This window comes from Phymastichus coffea, unplaced genomic scaffold, assembly GCF_024137745.1.
Source record: "Phymastichus coffea isolate CEN01 unplaced genomic scaffold, Cenicafe_Pcof_1.1 PCOF00013, whole genome shotgun sequence".
NCBI classification, from domain to species: Eukaryota; Metazoa; Arthropoda; class Insecta; order Hymenoptera; family Eulophidae; genus Phymastichus; species Phymastichus coffea.
The window spans coordinates 2,328,495-2,347,389 of NW_026706824.1; the positions used below are offsets into that span (position 1 = coordinate 2,328,495).

The window sequence follows — 18,895 nt, forward strand, 5'->3', positions numbered from 1 at the left end:
ACAAAATCGATACGAGCCATCCTTCTTGCGTATCATAACCACTGGGCTCGACCAGCCACTGTCCGCTGGCTCGATCACCCCTTGGTAATAACATCTCCCTTACAGTCTATGCATTTCTTGCTCGACATTGTGTGACACCGGATAGTAGCGCTGTTTGATCGGTTTCGTATCACTGACCCGAATCTCGTGTTCAATGCCTGCCGCACATCCCAAACTCACGGGGGCCTGCGACAAGGCCTCGCCGAGCGTCCTCTGCAATATCGCCTGTTGAGAGGCCGTCACCTCGACTAGTCCGATCGTAGCTAATCTCGGACCAGCCTCTAAGCTAGCAACCTCTAGCTTCATCCTGGTTTGTGATTTCTTGAACAACAACGTATTATCGTCGGGGTCAAGTACCGCTCTAAACAGTCTAACAAAATTCACTCCGAGGATACATTCCTCGACGAGGGTTGGAAGGATAGCTATCCTCGTCGGCATCGTCACGTCCCCTACGGTGAACGGCAACATGGCGTGACCAACGATCGTTAACTTACAACCATCTGGTAGTCCTGCTGTACCCGCGTGGGTGATATCTAACCTCATGCCTAGCACAGACGCTATCTGCAGAGCATTACTACCCATTGCTGTGGTGGAAGCTCCCGGATAATAGAGAACCCGTATTTGGAAGTCTCCTAATTTCACCGGTAGCTACCAGCGCGTCTCCTGTTCCGGGGAATATTGGGAAACAGAATCGGCGACTCCACAGCCCTGCTCTTTGCACACCATAGCGCTAGCCACTGTGCTTCCGCGTGGTAGAGTGACGTCACTTGTCGCTCGAACCACCTTGGTTCGGACGATCGCAGTTTCCATGGGGTTATCCTTCGACAGTTTATCTGCCGTTACCCGCGCCCCCGAGGGCGTGTGCCATCCATTTGCCACAACCCCAGCCGGTCCAGGGGGCTTACTGACTTTACTTTTTTTTTTTTACTTTTTTTTGGGCTTTACTGACGTCGATACCCTCTCTCTCCACGTTCACTTTACCGCCACGTTCATCATTGGCGTCACCAGTTCTCGCTTTCATTGCTCAACACGCTCGCTACTATCGGTGCTGACTGTGTTGGCGAAGGCCGCGAGATCTCGTTTACGGGGTTCGGTTTAGGAGACGAAGGAGTGGGGTCAACCACACCGAACCACTCCTTTCCTCGTTTCCTTTATTGCATTGGGGATAGGCGGTTGCAATCACGACGCTCTCAGGAAGCTCGAGTATAATCCGCTTAGCAAAAATATGGATGATGCACATAGTGCACCATATGGCCAGCCGCGAGGCTGGCCAGGTCACTTTGTGCAAAAATCTTTTGTCAAAGCGGCGGACAGTAATTGTCTTCCTTAGCAGAGAATGGAGACTCCTCAAACAAACAACTCGTTGTTTTAGGAGAGGACGTCGAAACTTCTCTCTTTTGTGTACGGGCATATACAAATGCTGAAGTACAAAATGCGTCACCGATTGCCCTCGACAAGCAACTAATGCTAGTCGACCCGAAGTGAATGCAATGTGTATTTGAACGAAGACTTGCAATCACATGTGCGGATATGTGTACCTTCACGTGGTGGGGCTGAAAACGCTGTTTCTGTAAAGAAACAGTAGGCAAAACACACAACGCTTGCCCCCAGGGCAATAGGCCAACTGGCCGAACAAAACAAACAACACGGACCATGAAAATACGTGGTGAGGTGCGGCCTGTAAACGCCCAAACATTCAACGCGGAGTCTACCACACCCCAAGAGCTCAACTCGAGCCCAGAAAAGCCAAAATCCGGGAGTCACTTGAGGGGAAATCTCTTAGGATTGTGGTACCGCGCGCCCTCTTAGAGGACGGGAGACCGCTCCGGGAGCTAGTTGCAGAGGACCAATGGTCCCGGCAATCCGAATTTAATTCGGGTAGATAATAAATTACTCCCTATCGACTGGCAAGCGGTAGGTGCCACTACTGTGGGTAAAGGTCCCGGCCGTGGTCATAGCAGCCACCCAAAGTTCTTTGCCTCGAGCTCCCGGAGTAAGGCCCGACACCAGTTGTGCGAGAGAACAGTCCACTGGGCCGAATAACTCTCGATGACTAGAACGCACTACGGATGCCAAAACCCTTAGGAAAAATATTTCCATAGAAGGGCAGCATCCTTCCTGCTAAGGAATTGTTTAAGCCCTAATAGCTTAAGCAATTTTGCAATTGAAAGCGAAATTAGTGGCTGTCAGCTCCTTTTGAAAGCGAAAGCCATGCACTAAATGTCCATCAGATCTAGTGCTGCTAGTGGCGAACACAGGCTAAGATGATAGTAAAGGGGGAAACCCGACATGCTCACTCAAATGCTACTTTGGTTGCAATTCGTCTAACACCTAACCCGGACTTGACCAAACGAGGTTTGATTAAAATCAAACCCAGCGTGAAATAAAAACACGCTGGTACACTCGTAATTAGTTTTAAGTTATATTATAATAAGTTTAGTTTTTAGAACTAAACTTAACAGTTAACAGTAATTTAAGCAATAGCATAAGCAGTAGTACAGTAAATAGAAAATAGTTAATTAGTATTAAGTTGCGTTAAATAGAAATAAGAAAGTTACCTATTAAAGATTAAAAATCAAAATCAAAATGAAAGTTTAATTAACTTCTTCTCCTCTTCAATAGCACTTTGGCAACTACTCATAAAAAGGATCTTCGACGCTTGATGTATATGCTCCAATATGCCATCATATGCCTTTTTACTTAATCCTTCACCAAAGTCCATCAAACTTGAGAATAAATTAAGGCCTTTCAAGCCTACACCTAAAAGTCTCATCACAAACACTATTCTACGATTGACTTCGAAGCCGTTATTGATGAAAGGGCCAGAGTTCACTTGAGTGTCACTACATCTACACGAAATCACTAGTTTCCAACCGAGACCGCGATGCCCAGCCTCCTTGAAATTCACCCCTCCTTTGCATTTTTTGCAGCACAGTAGTTCACTCAACACGGTAAAAACTGTCACAAACTCGATTATGCGGTACCGATGATCATAGTCAATCGAAACATCATCAGTAGATGCTACTGACAATTTTCGGGCACTTGCACTAGCACCTTTTGGCTCGCCCGTTTCCGTTGTATGCTGGTTTCCTTGAAAAGAACGCTTGCGTTGTGATGCTCGATACCTCCCGGCCTTTTCACCTTTAGGGTAACACGACATTTTGCACGCAAAACAGCAGTAAACTAATCGACAGCTACGAGAATACTGAGCCAACTGTTGTAAAACTCTTCGAAATAAACCTTTCTACCTATACTTTCAGTCGGCTTAGACTGTAGTAATCCTCTTATTTACTCAAGTATATGCACTAATACAACCAAAATTGGAATAGCATCTGCCATAGTACAATTGCGAAGCATCTCGAAGACAAAAACTCAGCGGGGCACCTCTTGTATTCGAGCGCGTACCTGCCTACCTGCGCCGCACTCCGGCAGCGCGTCGCACAACGTTAAAGAAAATAGCCATAGCATCGAAACCGCTGCGAATTTCACTTTAAAATTTTAACAGCATACTATTGACATGTTATACTATCGACTTATGTAATAAAAAAAAATTGATTTTTCGATCGATCTATACGAGGATACCCATTTCTTCCCAATCGACCATGAGACTACCGATTGGTTTATCGTCTTGTAAAATCGGTAGAATCGCTTGAAATCGACATGCAAAATACCATTTCCGAAGAAAAAAGACTTGGTCTTTCCGAATCTGCAAACAGATTTTCAAAATTTTGCGATCCAAAAACAATATGGCGGCTCAAAGTTAGTGCAAATTTCATTTTTTATTTTAACTGAATTTCCTTTTTTTTCGAGTAAAGTATGTAATGTATACCTAATAAACAATTTTATTTCACTATTAGTATGGTTGTAGAACTTCTGTTATCGATTATTGATATTTTTGAAAATCCAAAATTTAAAATAGCGGACGAAAAATTGAAAAATTCTGAAAAATGATGGAAAATGAGAAAATTTATATTTCTTGTATTTTTCAGGGTGCTGATTTGATATCTGGTGTTGATTTTTGAAAATTCTTGCATCGAAAATCAATATCGAGCATTCGAAATGGCTGATAAACTTAATTTATTTTATAAATATATTTTTTCTAGCGAAAATCCACAGGTTTAGCATTCATTAATTTTCTAAATAATAAAAGTTACAATAAAATTATTTCAAATCATATTTCACTTATAAAACGGCCGCCAGGTGGCGAACAGTCATTTTTTTGTACTTGCAGTAAAATCTGCAATCCTAAATCCATATAGGTACCCGATATTTTCCGCAAATTTGTATACTTAAAAAAAATAAACTACAAAATTTATATTAGTATTGTATTACAATAATAATAATTTATATAAAAACTTCGACTACTACTGCGATTGATTTATTATAATATTTTTGAACCTCATAATATTATAATTTTGAATAACTTTACAAAATAACATCTGGTGTAAAGTATGCCAAAGAAAAACGCAAAGCTCGAGCTTCTTACTCGTTGCGGTAGCGATGCTGAAAACATAAAGGCAGGCATCAGGCACGTGAACTATGCGCTATAGGTCTGCCATGAGTCCATGCCGATGGTAGGGAGAGATAGAAGACAAACGGTGCAGGTCAAATCCACCGGCACCGTTACAGCCCCTCCGAAGGCCGAAGTTCTCCTCAGGACAATAAGGCCTTACTCCAACCTCCAGACTCCCTCTCTTTTCCTCTCGGCATAGACTCACGACTTGGCCCGGCGCAACAATAGCTCAGCTTATAATAATTTAACAAACATATGACTAGCTTAATTCTAGGTTAGCGTAAGAACGAACTAAGGTTTAGCTTGATAACAACGACTAAATTTACAAGGGTTAATCACAAGGGCAAACGCGGAGTCCACATGGTTTTAAAGAAAATAAGTTAAATTATCGGGTTGACAACGCGCCAAGGCGAACCGTGCACGTGTTCATCCCTAAAGGATACGATACCTTAAAGCTCGACGACTATTTCTTAGCCTCCAGGTACTTGAGCCTGAGGGCCCTAAGCTCCTCGGCTACAGGTGTGAGAGCGCCAACACCACTGAGCCGATGACCAACCGCAGCAGTCTCCGTCGCCGAGGGCGCCTCCGACGTATCCACCGGAGCAGTCTCCGATATATCCATCGGGGCGACCCCCATCAAAACCGGATCGGAATCATTCCGCGACCGCGACTCCGCGTCGGTAGGCCTTTCCCGATCGATGACGCGGTTTCCGCGTGACCTCAGGAGTAGTGGCCAGGGAGGCCGCTCGTCCCGTCGTTACAGGCTCCTGGCCTTGAGGAGCCTGCTGTAGCGCCGGTGTGTCTTGTGGGACAGACGGCCCGCTGGACAGCGGCTCACTCAAAGCCCGAGCCAGGGCATCCCGGTTAGAACTGATCGTTGCCTGCTCTAGCGAGTATGCCAGGCGACACCGCGGACAATCACTGACGGTTGTGTCCAACCGCCCGCAGTTGCGGCAGTAATCGCGCCTGAGCGGCGGCTCCGCGCAGTCGGCCCTGCGATGGGAGCCCGTCCGGCAATTGAAGCACCTGAATGGTGGGAGATCTAGACGATCATCCCACGGCACAGGCGTCAACCCTCGGAGGAAGGCTCCCCTTACTAGCCCGAACCCCGCACCTGGAGCGCCAGCCCTATCCGGCACACTCGCTGGGACCAACTCGGCTGAGCGCCTTTCCCCGCGCCTTACAGGCTGGGCAGCCTCGGATGATGTTGAGGCGCGCTCAGTTGTCGGCAAGGGGAGGACGGGCAACGAGGCCGGAGAAGACGACGGCCGGCTTGTCACCCGACTCGCACCGGCTACGGAGAGTTGGTCGATTTCCAATGACGCAACGTCCGCAACCAAGGGAGCCGATAGCGGAGGCACCGGGTTTCGCGAGTGCAACGGCGACTCGATGTTGCAAGACGACATGTCGAACCGTGCCCGCCGTCGCCTCCTCCCCGCGTTAACGCGTTCCTCGTGTTCACGCCTCCGCTCATCAGCCGAGTAACCAGCAGGCGCAAAATTACCCGGCCTGCCAGTCCTTACGAACTGATAGGCCGGATCTAATCTCTGGAGCGCAAGAGGCTTCCATGGCAAGGGTTCATGCACGTGTCTCTGAGGCGCCAATCGAGGCACCTCGGAGACCCGCGGAATCTCCCTTGCCGAATCACCATCCTCGTCCAGTATCTCCAGCAGCCCGTTAGTGCCTAGGGAACCCAACGAAGGGCTAAGGCGTCCGACTCGTCCCCGCGAATTCGCGCGCGTCCTGACGGCCCTCCCGAAAGTTGGTCTTGGGGCGCGACCGATCGAAACATGTCGTCGATCCGGTGACGGTCACGAACGGGCATCAGCAACGACCGCTGGCTGATACAGACCTTGTGCGGCGGAGGCCACGCGCAATCTCTCCGCTGCTTCGCGTATCGCGAGAGACGTGAGGCGATACGACGCGCACTTGCGCACGGCCTCTCCCCAGTACCGTACTGGAGCGGCCAAACGCAACGTCGTCGGAGTAGCCTTGCCCTTTTTAAGGCTTACTAAACCTGACGCCTCATAGGGGAGCGGACTCACTGGTAACGGTGGAGGAGTCGGCACTCCTCGTGACCCGGGGCTGGCACTAACGACCGTTTCGCTCGAGGCGCCAGGAAGCTGTGGCGGAGCCTCGACCATAGCGGCCGCCTGCTTTTCCTGTGAAGGAAAAGCGGCTAGCCCCTTGGTCTGGCTCAACTCCTCAGCTTCCCACTCCATCGACTGCCGCGACACGTCAGGGGTGTTCATCCCAATCGCGGTAGATGACTGTGCGGCTCGGTCAGGCTCAAAGGGTGCTGTGGCTGCCAGATCCATCGTCCTTTTTCTTTTGCAACGTTGTTACCGACACCTTCAAATGAAACAACGGACATTTAAGTTATTACCTCTCTCAACTACATACCTCATTATTTTCAGCGTGAACGTTATGCCTAATCTCCTTTAACCTTTCGAGGTGCAAGGTATCGCTTTAATTCGGATACATGCACTCGCGCACTACGATGTTTCCTATCCGTTTGCAAATCGTATACTTCCGGTGATAGTACTCTAACGATTTCATACGGACCGTCATACTTAGGGTCTAGTTTCGCGTTTTTACCCGCGGCAGCGTTAGAGAGCGAATGGACTTCCCGCCAGACGAAGTCTCCGACTTGGAAAAGTACTTGCTTCCTCCCTCTATCATATTGACGCTTTTGCTTTTCTTGAGCTTCTTCAATATGTTTCGCCACTAGGTCTCGAAGCGCGTTCAATCGCGTTAGCCGATCCATCCACGCTTGCGTATCAATTTTCGTAATAGGCAACTTCTTTTCTAACTCTCTTCTAAGACTTTTAACCGGCCGAGGATCCCTACCAAAGTTTAAGAACGCCGGTGATACCTTAGGTGACGACTGCGTCGCGGTATTTAAAGCGTGCCTAAACTCGTGCAAATAACGGTCCCAGCTTCGGTGGTCTTTATCAACGAACAGAGCAATCATGGTCTTCAGCGTCTTGTTGACGCGTTCAACCGGATCGCTCTGCTGATGATATGCGGGGCACAACACGTGCTCAATGACATGCTCTTGCAATATACCCTGGAAGATCACGCTCTTGTATGCTTTCGCATTATCGCTTATCAAGTACTCTGGAGTTTCCTATCTAAATAGAATTAATTCTTCCAAGGTAGCGGCGAGAGCAGGCCCATCTGCCGACCTAAGCGGTTTCAGTTCTATCCACTTGGTGAAAAGATCTTGAAACACGACCATATATACCGAAACCTGTTTTTGCTGCGCGGTAGCTCGACTACGTCCGTGGCTACCACGGCCCAAGGGCGTTCTACTGCACGTTTTCCCATTAGACCGAGCGGCGCCTGTTGTACAGTCTTGTACTCCTGGTACTTTTTACACTCGGAAATGAAGGTACTAACGTCGTACCAAACGCCCGGCCAGTAGTACTCACGTGCTATCCTATCGTAAGTGTTTTCCCGGCCTAAATGTCCAGAGAAGGGCTCGCAATGAGCGTCGCGCAACACGCGTTCTCTATGCTCGACCGGCACTACCATGCGCCAACACTCTTCTCTGTTAGTGATCGGATCGAGCAAATGGTTCTGCATAAACTTATAGAGCGTGTTACCTTCTACTCTCCACGTTCTATACTTTTTCGGCCTAGACAACACATCCTGTATTCGTTGCAGATACCATTTATCGCTCGTGTCCTCAAACGCGCATACATCATACTCGTCTTCGAATTCTCTAGATAGCGCGTCTGGCACATGGTGTAATGCCCCTTTCCTATGTACTATCTCGCAGTCGTGTTGCTGAAACTCGAGTACCCACCTCTCTAACCGACCTGTAAGTTCTCTTTTATTCAAAATTTTCGTAAGCGCGCTATGATCAGTAACTACTATAAAGTGTGACCCCTCTATGTACGGTCTAAATTTCTTTACCGCGAATAGAACGGCTAAAAACTCTATCTCACTAACCGTGTAGTTACGCTCATGAGTGTTAAGCATTCGGCTGGCATAGCATATCGGATGCTCGCCATCGTCGAATATTTGAACTAAACACGCGGCTACCGCAAAAGATGAACCGTCGCAGTGCAAGTAGAAAGGGCGCGCGAAGTCCGGACGTGCAAGAACAGGCGCCTCAGTCAACGCGCGCTTCAACCTTTCAAATGCGACTTGCTGAGCTTCACCCCAGTCCCACGGTTGATCTTTACGAATTAATTTTGTTAGAGGAACTTTAATATCACTTTCGTGTTCGATAAACCTAGCGTACCAGCCTACCATCCCGAGAAAGCGACGCAACTGAGCTACATTGTTCGGAGCCGGATAGTCTACAATCGGTTGCACCTTATTGTCGTCCGGACGCAAACCCTCACTGTCTAAGTGATAGCCCAAGTACGTCACTTCTGTGCAGAAGAAATCCGACTTCTCGAGATTGATTTCTAGACCTACGCTAACTAACCTTTTTAATACCTTTTCTAGCCAAAAAACATGACTTTCAAAGTCCGCGCTAACCACTAGTAAATCATCAAGATACCAGAAAACGTGCGGTTCGTATTCAGGCCCGAAAAGTGCGTCCATTACTCTCATGAACGTTGCTGGCGCGTACACCAACCCAAAGGGCATTCTTTCAAACTCCCACAAACCTAGCCCCGGTACTGCAAAAGCTGTATATTGCTTACTTATCTCCGAGAGAGGAATTTGCCAGAACGCTGACTTTAAGTCGATTTTCGAAAGATGAACCGCGCCGCGCAACCTATCTAAGATTGAGTCCATGCTTGGCATTGGATAAGCGTCAATCTTTGTCACTTTATTAACCGGCCTAAAATCTAGACTAAATCTATAACCGCCGTCTTGCTTACGTACGACTACCGGCGCGCTACACCATTGACTGTTCGACGGCCTGATTATCTTTGCCTTCCACAGGCGCATCGTTTCTTCCTGCAGGAAGGCCAAGATTTTCGGCGACATTCGACGCATTGGGGTTTTAATCGGGCGCGCATCACCTACATCGATAATATGCTCGATAACGTTTGTGACAGCCGGCGAGTCTCCGGGCTCAGGGACGATCCGGCGAACGAGCGCCATGATCGTCTCGCGCTGAGTTTCCTCGTACCTATTTAAACCTGCGCATTCAGCGTACACGTCAACTGCCTCGCTATTCGTATCGGCTAGTTGACACCAGTCGTTTTGATCGCCTGACCGCCAGGCACGATTTCCGAAATTAATGTTAATATCCCATTTATTCCAAAAATCCGCGCCTAATATAAGGTCGTGTTTTAAAGTTGACACGGCCGTCGCGGTAAGCCAAGCGAATTTACCACCGATCTCAAAGCATAATCTAAGATCGCCTAATATTCGAGGCTTTTCACCTGAAATATCTTGAATAAATATCGTAGGCGGCCTTAAACGTTCCTCAAACCTTTGTGCAAGCTTCGGTCCTATAACTGATACTTGAGCACCCGAGTCTAATAGCGCGGTATAGACTTCATTGCCTATTTTTATCTTTAAGAAAAACTTATTCTCCACCACGGCTACTAGCGCTTCATCTGACTCTCCCGTTTTTAGCAAAGGCACTGAGCTATCCTCAGTCTCGCCCCTCACCGAAACGGACGGTGCATCTGTACAGACAACCGGACGCTTGCCCAAAACTGTAGTGTTAGCGGGTTTGTTAAATACTTGTGTGTCTTCTATACGCGAATTTATTGAGCCCACTACGTCATTAGATGTGGAGGAGTCCACGTTCAGCTGAGTTTTGTTCTTTCCGACCGCATCCCACGCATCGTACTTAGACAAAATTCCGTTTGTCGCCTCGTCCCGTTATTCATGACCGGCCCTAGTACTAACGCGTTGAACCAAGATATTTGCGCCGTGCAAAATGCTCGATTCTTGGTTTTTTGGCTTTAGGGGCCCGTCCAACGCCGAGGAAATGAATTCTCCACTAACCGCGAGGTCTGGTCTCTCCAGCTTCTCGTCAGCTTTATCGAAAACAACTCCACTACCCGGCCTACAAACGACTTGCTTACTTTCGTTTGCATCCGACTTCTCACTCAATACGCTACTTTCAACGCGATCGAAATTCCTTATTTTCGACGCGCCAATCCAACTACCTTCCTTTTTTAACTGCTCCTCTATCCATACCGCCCGTTCTATTTGCTTTAAGCAGAAGTCGCTGAGCGGTCGACGGCTCCCGCATCCGAGTTTCCCTGTCTTACTTGATTGCAAACTGGGCAGTTTCGGAAGACAAAACCGACGGTATCGCATACCTGGTTTGGCTTTCGTCGGTCTCAGTGGGCAATTGTTTGCATAGTGCCCTGGTTGTCGGCACTTGTAGCAGACAATCGGCTGCGCATTTTGCACGGCCGGGCACTGAGACCTCTGATGGCCAACCAGACCACACGCGAAACACGCGCCAGTAAAGGGACGTTGTCCTCTCGCGTTGCCTACTAGGGCACCGTTCGCTTGCCCACGTCGCTGTGGTATCAAACTCGGCGCGGAGAACATCGGCACCTGGGCGGCCAGCGGCTGCGCTGCAACGTTCGGTTGAGCTGCAACATTTGGTTGCGCTGCAACGTTCGGTTGCGCGGCCTGCAGCGAAGAACGGTTCGTCGCCTGCGGCTTCGTGCTTTGGGCATTAGCCGCGGCAACTTCGTTTTTCGGCCCTTTGCCCTTGGCCTTTGCCTTTTTCCTGCTAGCGCGCGTATCTTTAGCCGGTTCTAGCGTTAAAACCTTTTCTAATTTGCTCGCGACCTGTTCTACTGCCACAATCGCTTTCTTTCCAGCCGGTTTCTTAGGCTCGGAATAAGCGGACTCCGGCACGAGCGTAACGTCTGCACTTGGTGGACGCTGCCACCTTTTCCAGCCCGCCATACGGTCTTCTCGGGCTAATCCTGCCTCTTTAAATTGACTTAAATTTTTAAAGCTTTTTGTCTCTAGAAAGCGCTTGGACTGGGGTTGTAGCCCTTCCACAATTATAGATACTTTTCTTTTATCGGATACCGGAGGATCGAAGCGTCTTAAAATCGATTGGAAAGCAGCTACATAATCCGAAATACGTTCGCGCTCTCCTTGCGACCTCTGTCTCAGCTCTCTGTACAGCTGTTCGCGAGTAAGCCGACGACAAAAGTTAGCCGAAAAACTCTTTCTAAATTCTATGAAATTTGCCCACTGTTTACAATTAAGTTCGTACCATGAACGCGCCTTGCCCCGGAAAGTAGTGCCTATAGCATTTAGCATTTCTTTGTCCGAAATACTATAGTAACGCTGGCAGTCTTCTAACCCTGATAAATAACTCATCGCGTTCATGTCATTATCGCCCGAGAAACGAAGCGACCATGCTGTCAACGCACTAACACCATCGGCCGGCACGCCATTTATATACTTAACGCGTTTCGGGCTTTTTTCTCTTCTTTTAGTTTTAATCGGCCTGTCGCTATGCTGCGACATACTTTCCTTGCGATCCCCAAACTCTGACTCGGAGGAGCTCGAGAGGTCAACCGTGCTGCCATGGTCCGGCAAAATTTTTGTTTTTGCCTTGACCGGCCTGCTCTTTGACACTCTCGTGGAAGCTCTAGACTCCGAGCCCGAGCCTACTTTGTCTAATCCTGATGCGCGCACGCGTTCACTACAGGGTGCGCGTACAGCCCTTACCCATTCACGAACCCAGGTCTCTGTGTCAGGTTGCGGGGCTATATTCAGGAACTATAAATAGTTTCGAGAGAGCTGTTTGGGAATAACATCTGATTCATAAGCCTTTCTCCACGTGGGGAAATGCCTGAGTGAATCTGATAGACGGGGCCGGCGGCCGCTGGCACATTTAGCGCCGCGCGGCCGGCCGACGGATCGGCCTGCAACGGCCGTTGAGCCTGTTGCATAGCCTGATTCGTTCCTCCTTGCACTGCTTCTCTCTCTACCCTATATAATGCCTTAGTACCGTCAGTTATACCTTGTTGCACCTCCCGCCGGTAAATTCATCGTGGAACTGCCGTTATCGCGTCCCAAACCTGACTAAAAGTACCATTGCTGCGTCTTTCTAACTCGGGCGCAGTCGCAGCGCGTACGCCTACCTCTGGTGTTATCGCACTAGCGGTAGCGGTGGCGGGTAAAATTTCCTCCTCTGGGATGGGAGTGATAGCCCTTTCGTCCGGCGGCCGAATTGGCTCAGGCAGAACGGCAACGCGCTCAGGTGATCGCGTCGCCTGTCCTGGTGATCGTCATTCTGCCGCCTTTGGCGGCGCAATCCTAGCCGATTCGACCGTCCTTTTCTCGCTCTCGTCGCTATTAATTACCTTATACATTGGCTCGTCGCGCGTTATATCAGGCACGCGACCCAACGCAAAATCGCCCGGCTGTAAAGGCGACCCAAGCTCTGGCCTCTCCGACGCGGTCGTGAAGCGCAAGTACCTTTCCCTAAGTTCGTCCATGTCGCCGTGTAACGCTAAGCCACGGTAACGCATTAACTCAAGTAGGGAAACCGGCTCCGTCGAGTCGATGCGGCGCTTGACTTCTTTAACGCGGACATCGCGAAGCAACCTACGCATCGCAAGCCGATCTTTGCACGCGAGCGGCATGTTCTCAAAGAGAAAAAAAAATTATTTTATTATTCTTTTCCTTTCAACAGCGCGGATGCAATGGCAACAGACAATCAAAGAAACGCACGGAACGCGGTAACTAACACGTTAGGAATTCAATAACATACGAAAAAAAAAGAAGAAAAAAATTGGTGATAAACACAGTAGATTGGACTAGCCGCGCCTTCCTTGGGTCATGTGCTGGCAAGTTATCGCCTCGCACAATAACATAAAGGAATGCGTCATACGGGTGTAACTGAACACCTCAACCAGCCAAATTCCACAACAAGAACACGCCACAGCACGAACGACCCGCCACGCCGCGACCCGACACCTCTGAACAAAGAAGCGTTGTTCTTCGCACTTTGCCCTTGTTCACATAGAACGCGAACACTTTCGCACTGCACACCGTAGCTAAATTTTACACGCACTCTCTAAATCACTCTTTCTCATTTACCTTGCCCTTCTCCCCACAAGGGATGCCATGTAATAGTGTCGGCCTATAACGCCGATGAATCTATCGCTATTACCAATTATTTAAAAAGGGGGAAGGCAAGGGAGGCGGTATATTGCTCCTGACAAGGTAAAGAGAAAGGTATGAACACAATGATTATTCTCTTTATCTCAGTAAATCAATTTATTATAATACGCTACCTTGAGCGTTAACAGACCGATCACTCTATCGACGCCTTATCTATCTATACTAACAATCTCCGATCGCTAAAGGAGATGGCCGGCACGTTAGTGCCTTGCCATCTCACTACCGACTCGATATAATTTAAATTACCTTAAATACTTAAACTAGCTGTGCCGGCCCGTGAGAGCCTGGCACAGCGCACAAGCCGCGAGTAGCCGTTAGATAAAGTTTAAAAGAGAGAGTGTCAGAGAGATTAGAGAACGACCTTATGTATGCAGATTTCCTTCCGATACAGCGCCTTGCCGGTGATGGAGATATGGCGTCCCGTAGGCAAATCTGTGGCTGAAAGGGCTCGCTGGAAGTAGTAGGCTGGGCCCGGGCAGATTATTATTGCCGTCTTGGTCTCCTCGACTTTTTCTTGTTAACTGCAGGGGGTCTGTATACCTCTCTCTGCTGTGGGCAACTTTTTACTGACTGCCGCGAGTATGCTTCCGAGTGCGTGAGAGACTGCTTCTCACGCTCTCCCCAGTCACTTGCCAAATCGGCGGCACGCGGCACCGTCAAGCGCGGCCAGTGTCACGCGCCTGCCTGCACTAGTCGCGTTCTTTTCTTTCTCTCTTATCTCTCTCTTTTTCTCTTACAAGAACGCCTGTTACTACACGCTCTTGTCGACCAATGCCGCTGCCTCTCTCTATCTTTCTTCTTCTTACTCGTTGCGGTAGCGATGCTGAAAACATAAAGGCAGGCATCAGGCACGTGAACTATGCGCTATAGGTCTGCCATGAGTCCATGCCGATGGTAGGAAGAGATAGGAGACACACGGTGCAGGTCAAATCTACCGGCACCGTTACAAAGCAAGTGCTGAAAATGATTTAGATATTGATACTGATGATTTGAATAAATTCATTGGGATAGTTATGTTTTCTATTATCAACAGTCGTAAATGTTATAGAGATTATTGGTCTAACGATTCTTTGTACCATTCTGATACAGTTTCTGAACCATGTCGCGTAATAAATTTGAAAATATAAAAAATAAATTTAAAATAAATAAAAAAGAAGATAGAAATGATGCAGATAGAGTATGGAGAGTCAGAAAAATAATAAACATTTTTCGAAAAAATATTTAGCAATTTGATTTTTTTTGGTCTGCCCTTTCGATCGATGAGATGATGGTTAAATTTTTTGGTCGTACCATACTCAAACAATTTATAAGAAATAAACCTGTACGATTTGGAATAAAGCTTTGGGCGCTTTGTACAATTCAGGGATATTTATTAGATTTTGATGTTTACTGCGATCACGATTCAAGTAGCGAAGAAAAATGTGCTTTGGGTTCTAGAGTAGTGATAAAAATGTTAAAAGAATATTTTCAGAGAAAGTCGGCAGATGAAATTTTGAAATACCACGTCAGTTTTGACAATTATTTTAATTAACCTGATTTACTTGTACGATTGAAAGAACATGGTCTCAGAGCAACTAGGACAGTATAAGACGAGCGAGTTTTTTCTAAAGATATTCAAAGAATTATTAGCTTCTAATCAAGAGAAAAATAAAAGAAAAACAAAGTCTCTAATTTCAAATAAAGTTAAAACTGTTAAAAGATTGACTAATAAACAAACAGCTAAAAAACAACCAGAATGTCATAAGAGTAACTTGAAACGAAGCGAAGAATCACTATCTCAACATTCACTCGTCATGATTTCTAAGGCACGCAAAGTATGTAAGGTATGTAAAGATCGAACTACTTATTATTGTTATGATTGTGTAAAGAACATTATTGTGTTCAATGTTTCAGATCCTACCATGGTTTGCATCAAAGTTCTCAAAGATATACACAACAAACATGTAAATCAGGAGAAAAATGTGATAACCAACGGACTAACAACTTTTGCGAAAAATGCGATAAATACATATGTTCTAAATGTTTTGACAGTTATGATCATACTTTTTAAACATCTCAGTAACTCAATTATTTACTACTACTATTCACTAAACATAATTTTTACACTGAAAATGATTTATAACTATATATAATGAAATATCAATTTATTAGCTTCAATGCATATAAAAATGTGTACTTTATAAAAAAAAAACTCAAGTAAAAAAAATTAAGTTTATCAACCATTTCGAATGCTCGATATTGATTTTCGATGCAAGAATTTTCAAAAAGTAACATAAAATACCAAATCAGCACCCTCAAAAACGCAAAGAGAATATATTTTGGCGAAAAACTTTGATTTTTCGAAAAAATTCAATTTGGCAGCCATTTTGAATGCACCATATTGATTTTCGGTGTAAGAATTTTGAAAAATCACCACCAGATATCAAATCAGCACCCTCAAAAACACAAGAAATATATATTTTCTCATTTTCCTTCATTTTTCAGAATTTTTCAATTTTTCGTCCGCTATTTTAAATTTTGGATTTTCAAAAATATCAATAATCGATAACAGAAGTTCTACAACCATACTGATAGTGAAATAAAATTGTTTATTAGGTATACGTTACATACTTTACTCGAAAAAAAAGGAAATTCAGTTAAAATAAAAAATGAAATTTGCACTAACTTTGAGCCGCCATATTGTTTTTGGATCGCAAAATTTTGAAAATCTGTTTGCAGATTCGGAAAGACCAAGTCTTTTTTCTTTGGAAATGGTATTTTGCATGTCGATTTCAAGCGATTCTACCCATTTTACAAGACGATAAACCAATCGGTAGTCTCATGGTCGATTGGGAAGAAATGGGTTAAAGAAAGAAAAGGATAGCCAGATATAAGGTTTTACTTACTTTTATTTTATTTAATTATTTGTTATTAAGGCTGCGCTCTCTCTGCTCTTTGACCTCTTTCTCTCTCTTTCTCTCTATTCTGGATGTAGTTGGGTGACTTCTTGATTAAATTTTGGCTGACTTCTTCAAAATTGTCTTCTCTGATGCTTCCTCCAGCACTCACTCACAGGTAGTCACTTTTTATTAGGCACTTCCTGGTACTCATTCCACTCCTCCAGTCTTGTACAGAGCTTTTTATAAGCAGTCGGTGGTTGGATGGAAATCCCTTTCCTCAGGCCCATGAAGCGATAACGGCCAAATTTTGTATTGGTAGGAAATTTTCTAATCGTATCTAGGATTTCTTTATTGGTCTGTGGGCGTGAATTTTCAGAGAGAGAAAGGGCCGTCCCTTTTTAACTTGGGCCCTTTTCTCCAGAGATGGCTCTCGGAGTGCCACTTTTAAGAGCAAGAGTGACGCTATATTTTATAATTACTTATACAAAATCGTACTAAACTTCGTTAATTTTAACGATACATAGTGATTATTTAATAACTATAAATTACAATAATTCAATAATTAACTATTATAAAAATCCAAAAACTTCCAAGAGTTATTATAATATTCATTACGGTACTATTGTTATTTTCGTTTAAAACATGAAATTATTTATTAGTTGTTTTGTTATTGCAAGGGTTGAACTGGATAAATGTTATATTTTTAAAAGATGCGCATTATGGTAACTTACAAAATTGATTAAAATCCATTAATTATTACGGATATTTTCTCAAAATTCGGTGGGAAAAAAAAGTAAATTGCATTTTTATGGCCCCCTTCCATTATCGGCGCGATAACGCTTCACGATGTATACGTACGCGATGATCGTAGGCTCCTATCAACACATCCGCGTGGGACAAAGTAGGATAGAGCGTCGGAGGATCGTTCAACTATCAAGTTTTATATAATCTCTTTATCTCGAATGCGTTTTCATCGTGGGAAATCAGGAAGATTCCCGCTCCGTTCATCATATTTATTTCTATTAATTAATATTGAAAAAGAACTAAGTTACGGCTGGCCGTTACAATGCATTAGTATGCATTAGTGATAAGATTGTGCAATTTGGTTAATTGCAATAGAGATACAAGGATATATTTAAGGGCGTATATTCAAGCTGGCTCATGGCAGTTGGATCCTTTCCGAGCGAACTCTGTTGCTCGTTTATCGTTGATGACACGGCATCAATGTAGCATCTCTGTTACGATAGAAAATAAATGTTGTTTTTGCTCTTTGTAATGGCCGGAGTAATTATCTCTTATCAGGCATCTTTTTCGTTTCCAGGATCCCTGACGTATATATACGTCGTAACCTACATTCCCGGTAGTTCATTGAATAGCTATTCGTGTCTATTTTCTCCACATAAATAATCTTTATATATAACCGAGCTAAAATTTACTTCCGTACAAAGGACTTTTGTGTTGAATTCTACTTGGCACGCAAGCATTAGATCGAAACGGCAGTTGACAGTGAGGGATAATTCATCTCTTAATAATATTCGATAATAATTTATTCAGCCAATCACTACGCTATTGGATGATAAATATATATAAGATTATTATCAATACACATACGTATATAAAATTTTACTTTTCTTGAAATTAGCGTGGAAAAGGCGTTTTCAATATTTATTCGAATATTTGTTTGCTTATTAAAGTATTTGTCAAAACTTATTTCATTTCTATTTATATCATATTATATGTATTACGTACCACAAGTGTCGAAGTGCCTTTGAGTAGACATTGACAGCATTAAATATAAAATTTGACTTATTCATAGCGATGTTTGAGCCATTATGTGGATAATTTAAGGAATCAGTGTTAGCTGAGAACGTTTGCTCTTTCCTGGAATAAAATGATAAAAAATTGAAGAGAGCGAACCACCATGCGCAAATAATTATTTAATACATATATACAATTTCTTTAATTAATAAGCTTCTTTGTCCGATTCTAGTTGATTTTATAGTATTCAATTTTAGATAATAAATGAGTAAGAACTCTTCCAGGCATCACCTTCTCATTGAACATATTAAACAAACATATCAACAATTTACATAAGTTATTTACCATCAAGGTAGTGAAATAGATAATTTACAATATTACAGAGTCAGAAAATTAAACATTATAGAGTTAAAGATTAGCTTGCATTAATGATGAATTAGAACATATAACTCGTATTTTATTTCTATTTCAGTAATTGGTTTATCATGATTGTTAATTTAGAATCAAAGTGTATTTCTAATAGTTTTGTAGAGCCTATAAGGATAGCCATCAGCTTTCTGAATATTGGAAATGACTATTTTATTTGTTAGGTTGACAAATATTAGATAGACTTGAT

General features: G+C 44.7%; 1 protein-coding gene across 3 annotated transcripts in view; it reads right to left on the minus strand.

Moving 5' to 3' along the window:
• LOC131673122 (uncharacterized) overlaps window positions 1–18,895 on the minus strand; it is a 974,862-nt gene that overhangs the window by 264,331 nt on the left and 691,636 nt on the right. For all 3 annotated transcript variants that reach the window (XM_058950873.1, XM_058950865.1, XM_058950855.1), the window contains one exon: window positions 18,271–18,402. In XM_058950873.1, coding sequence (XP_058806856.1) covers window positions 18,271–18,402 — 132 coding nt within the window. The remainder of the gene's footprint in view (window positions 1–18,270; window positions 18,403–18,895) is intronic.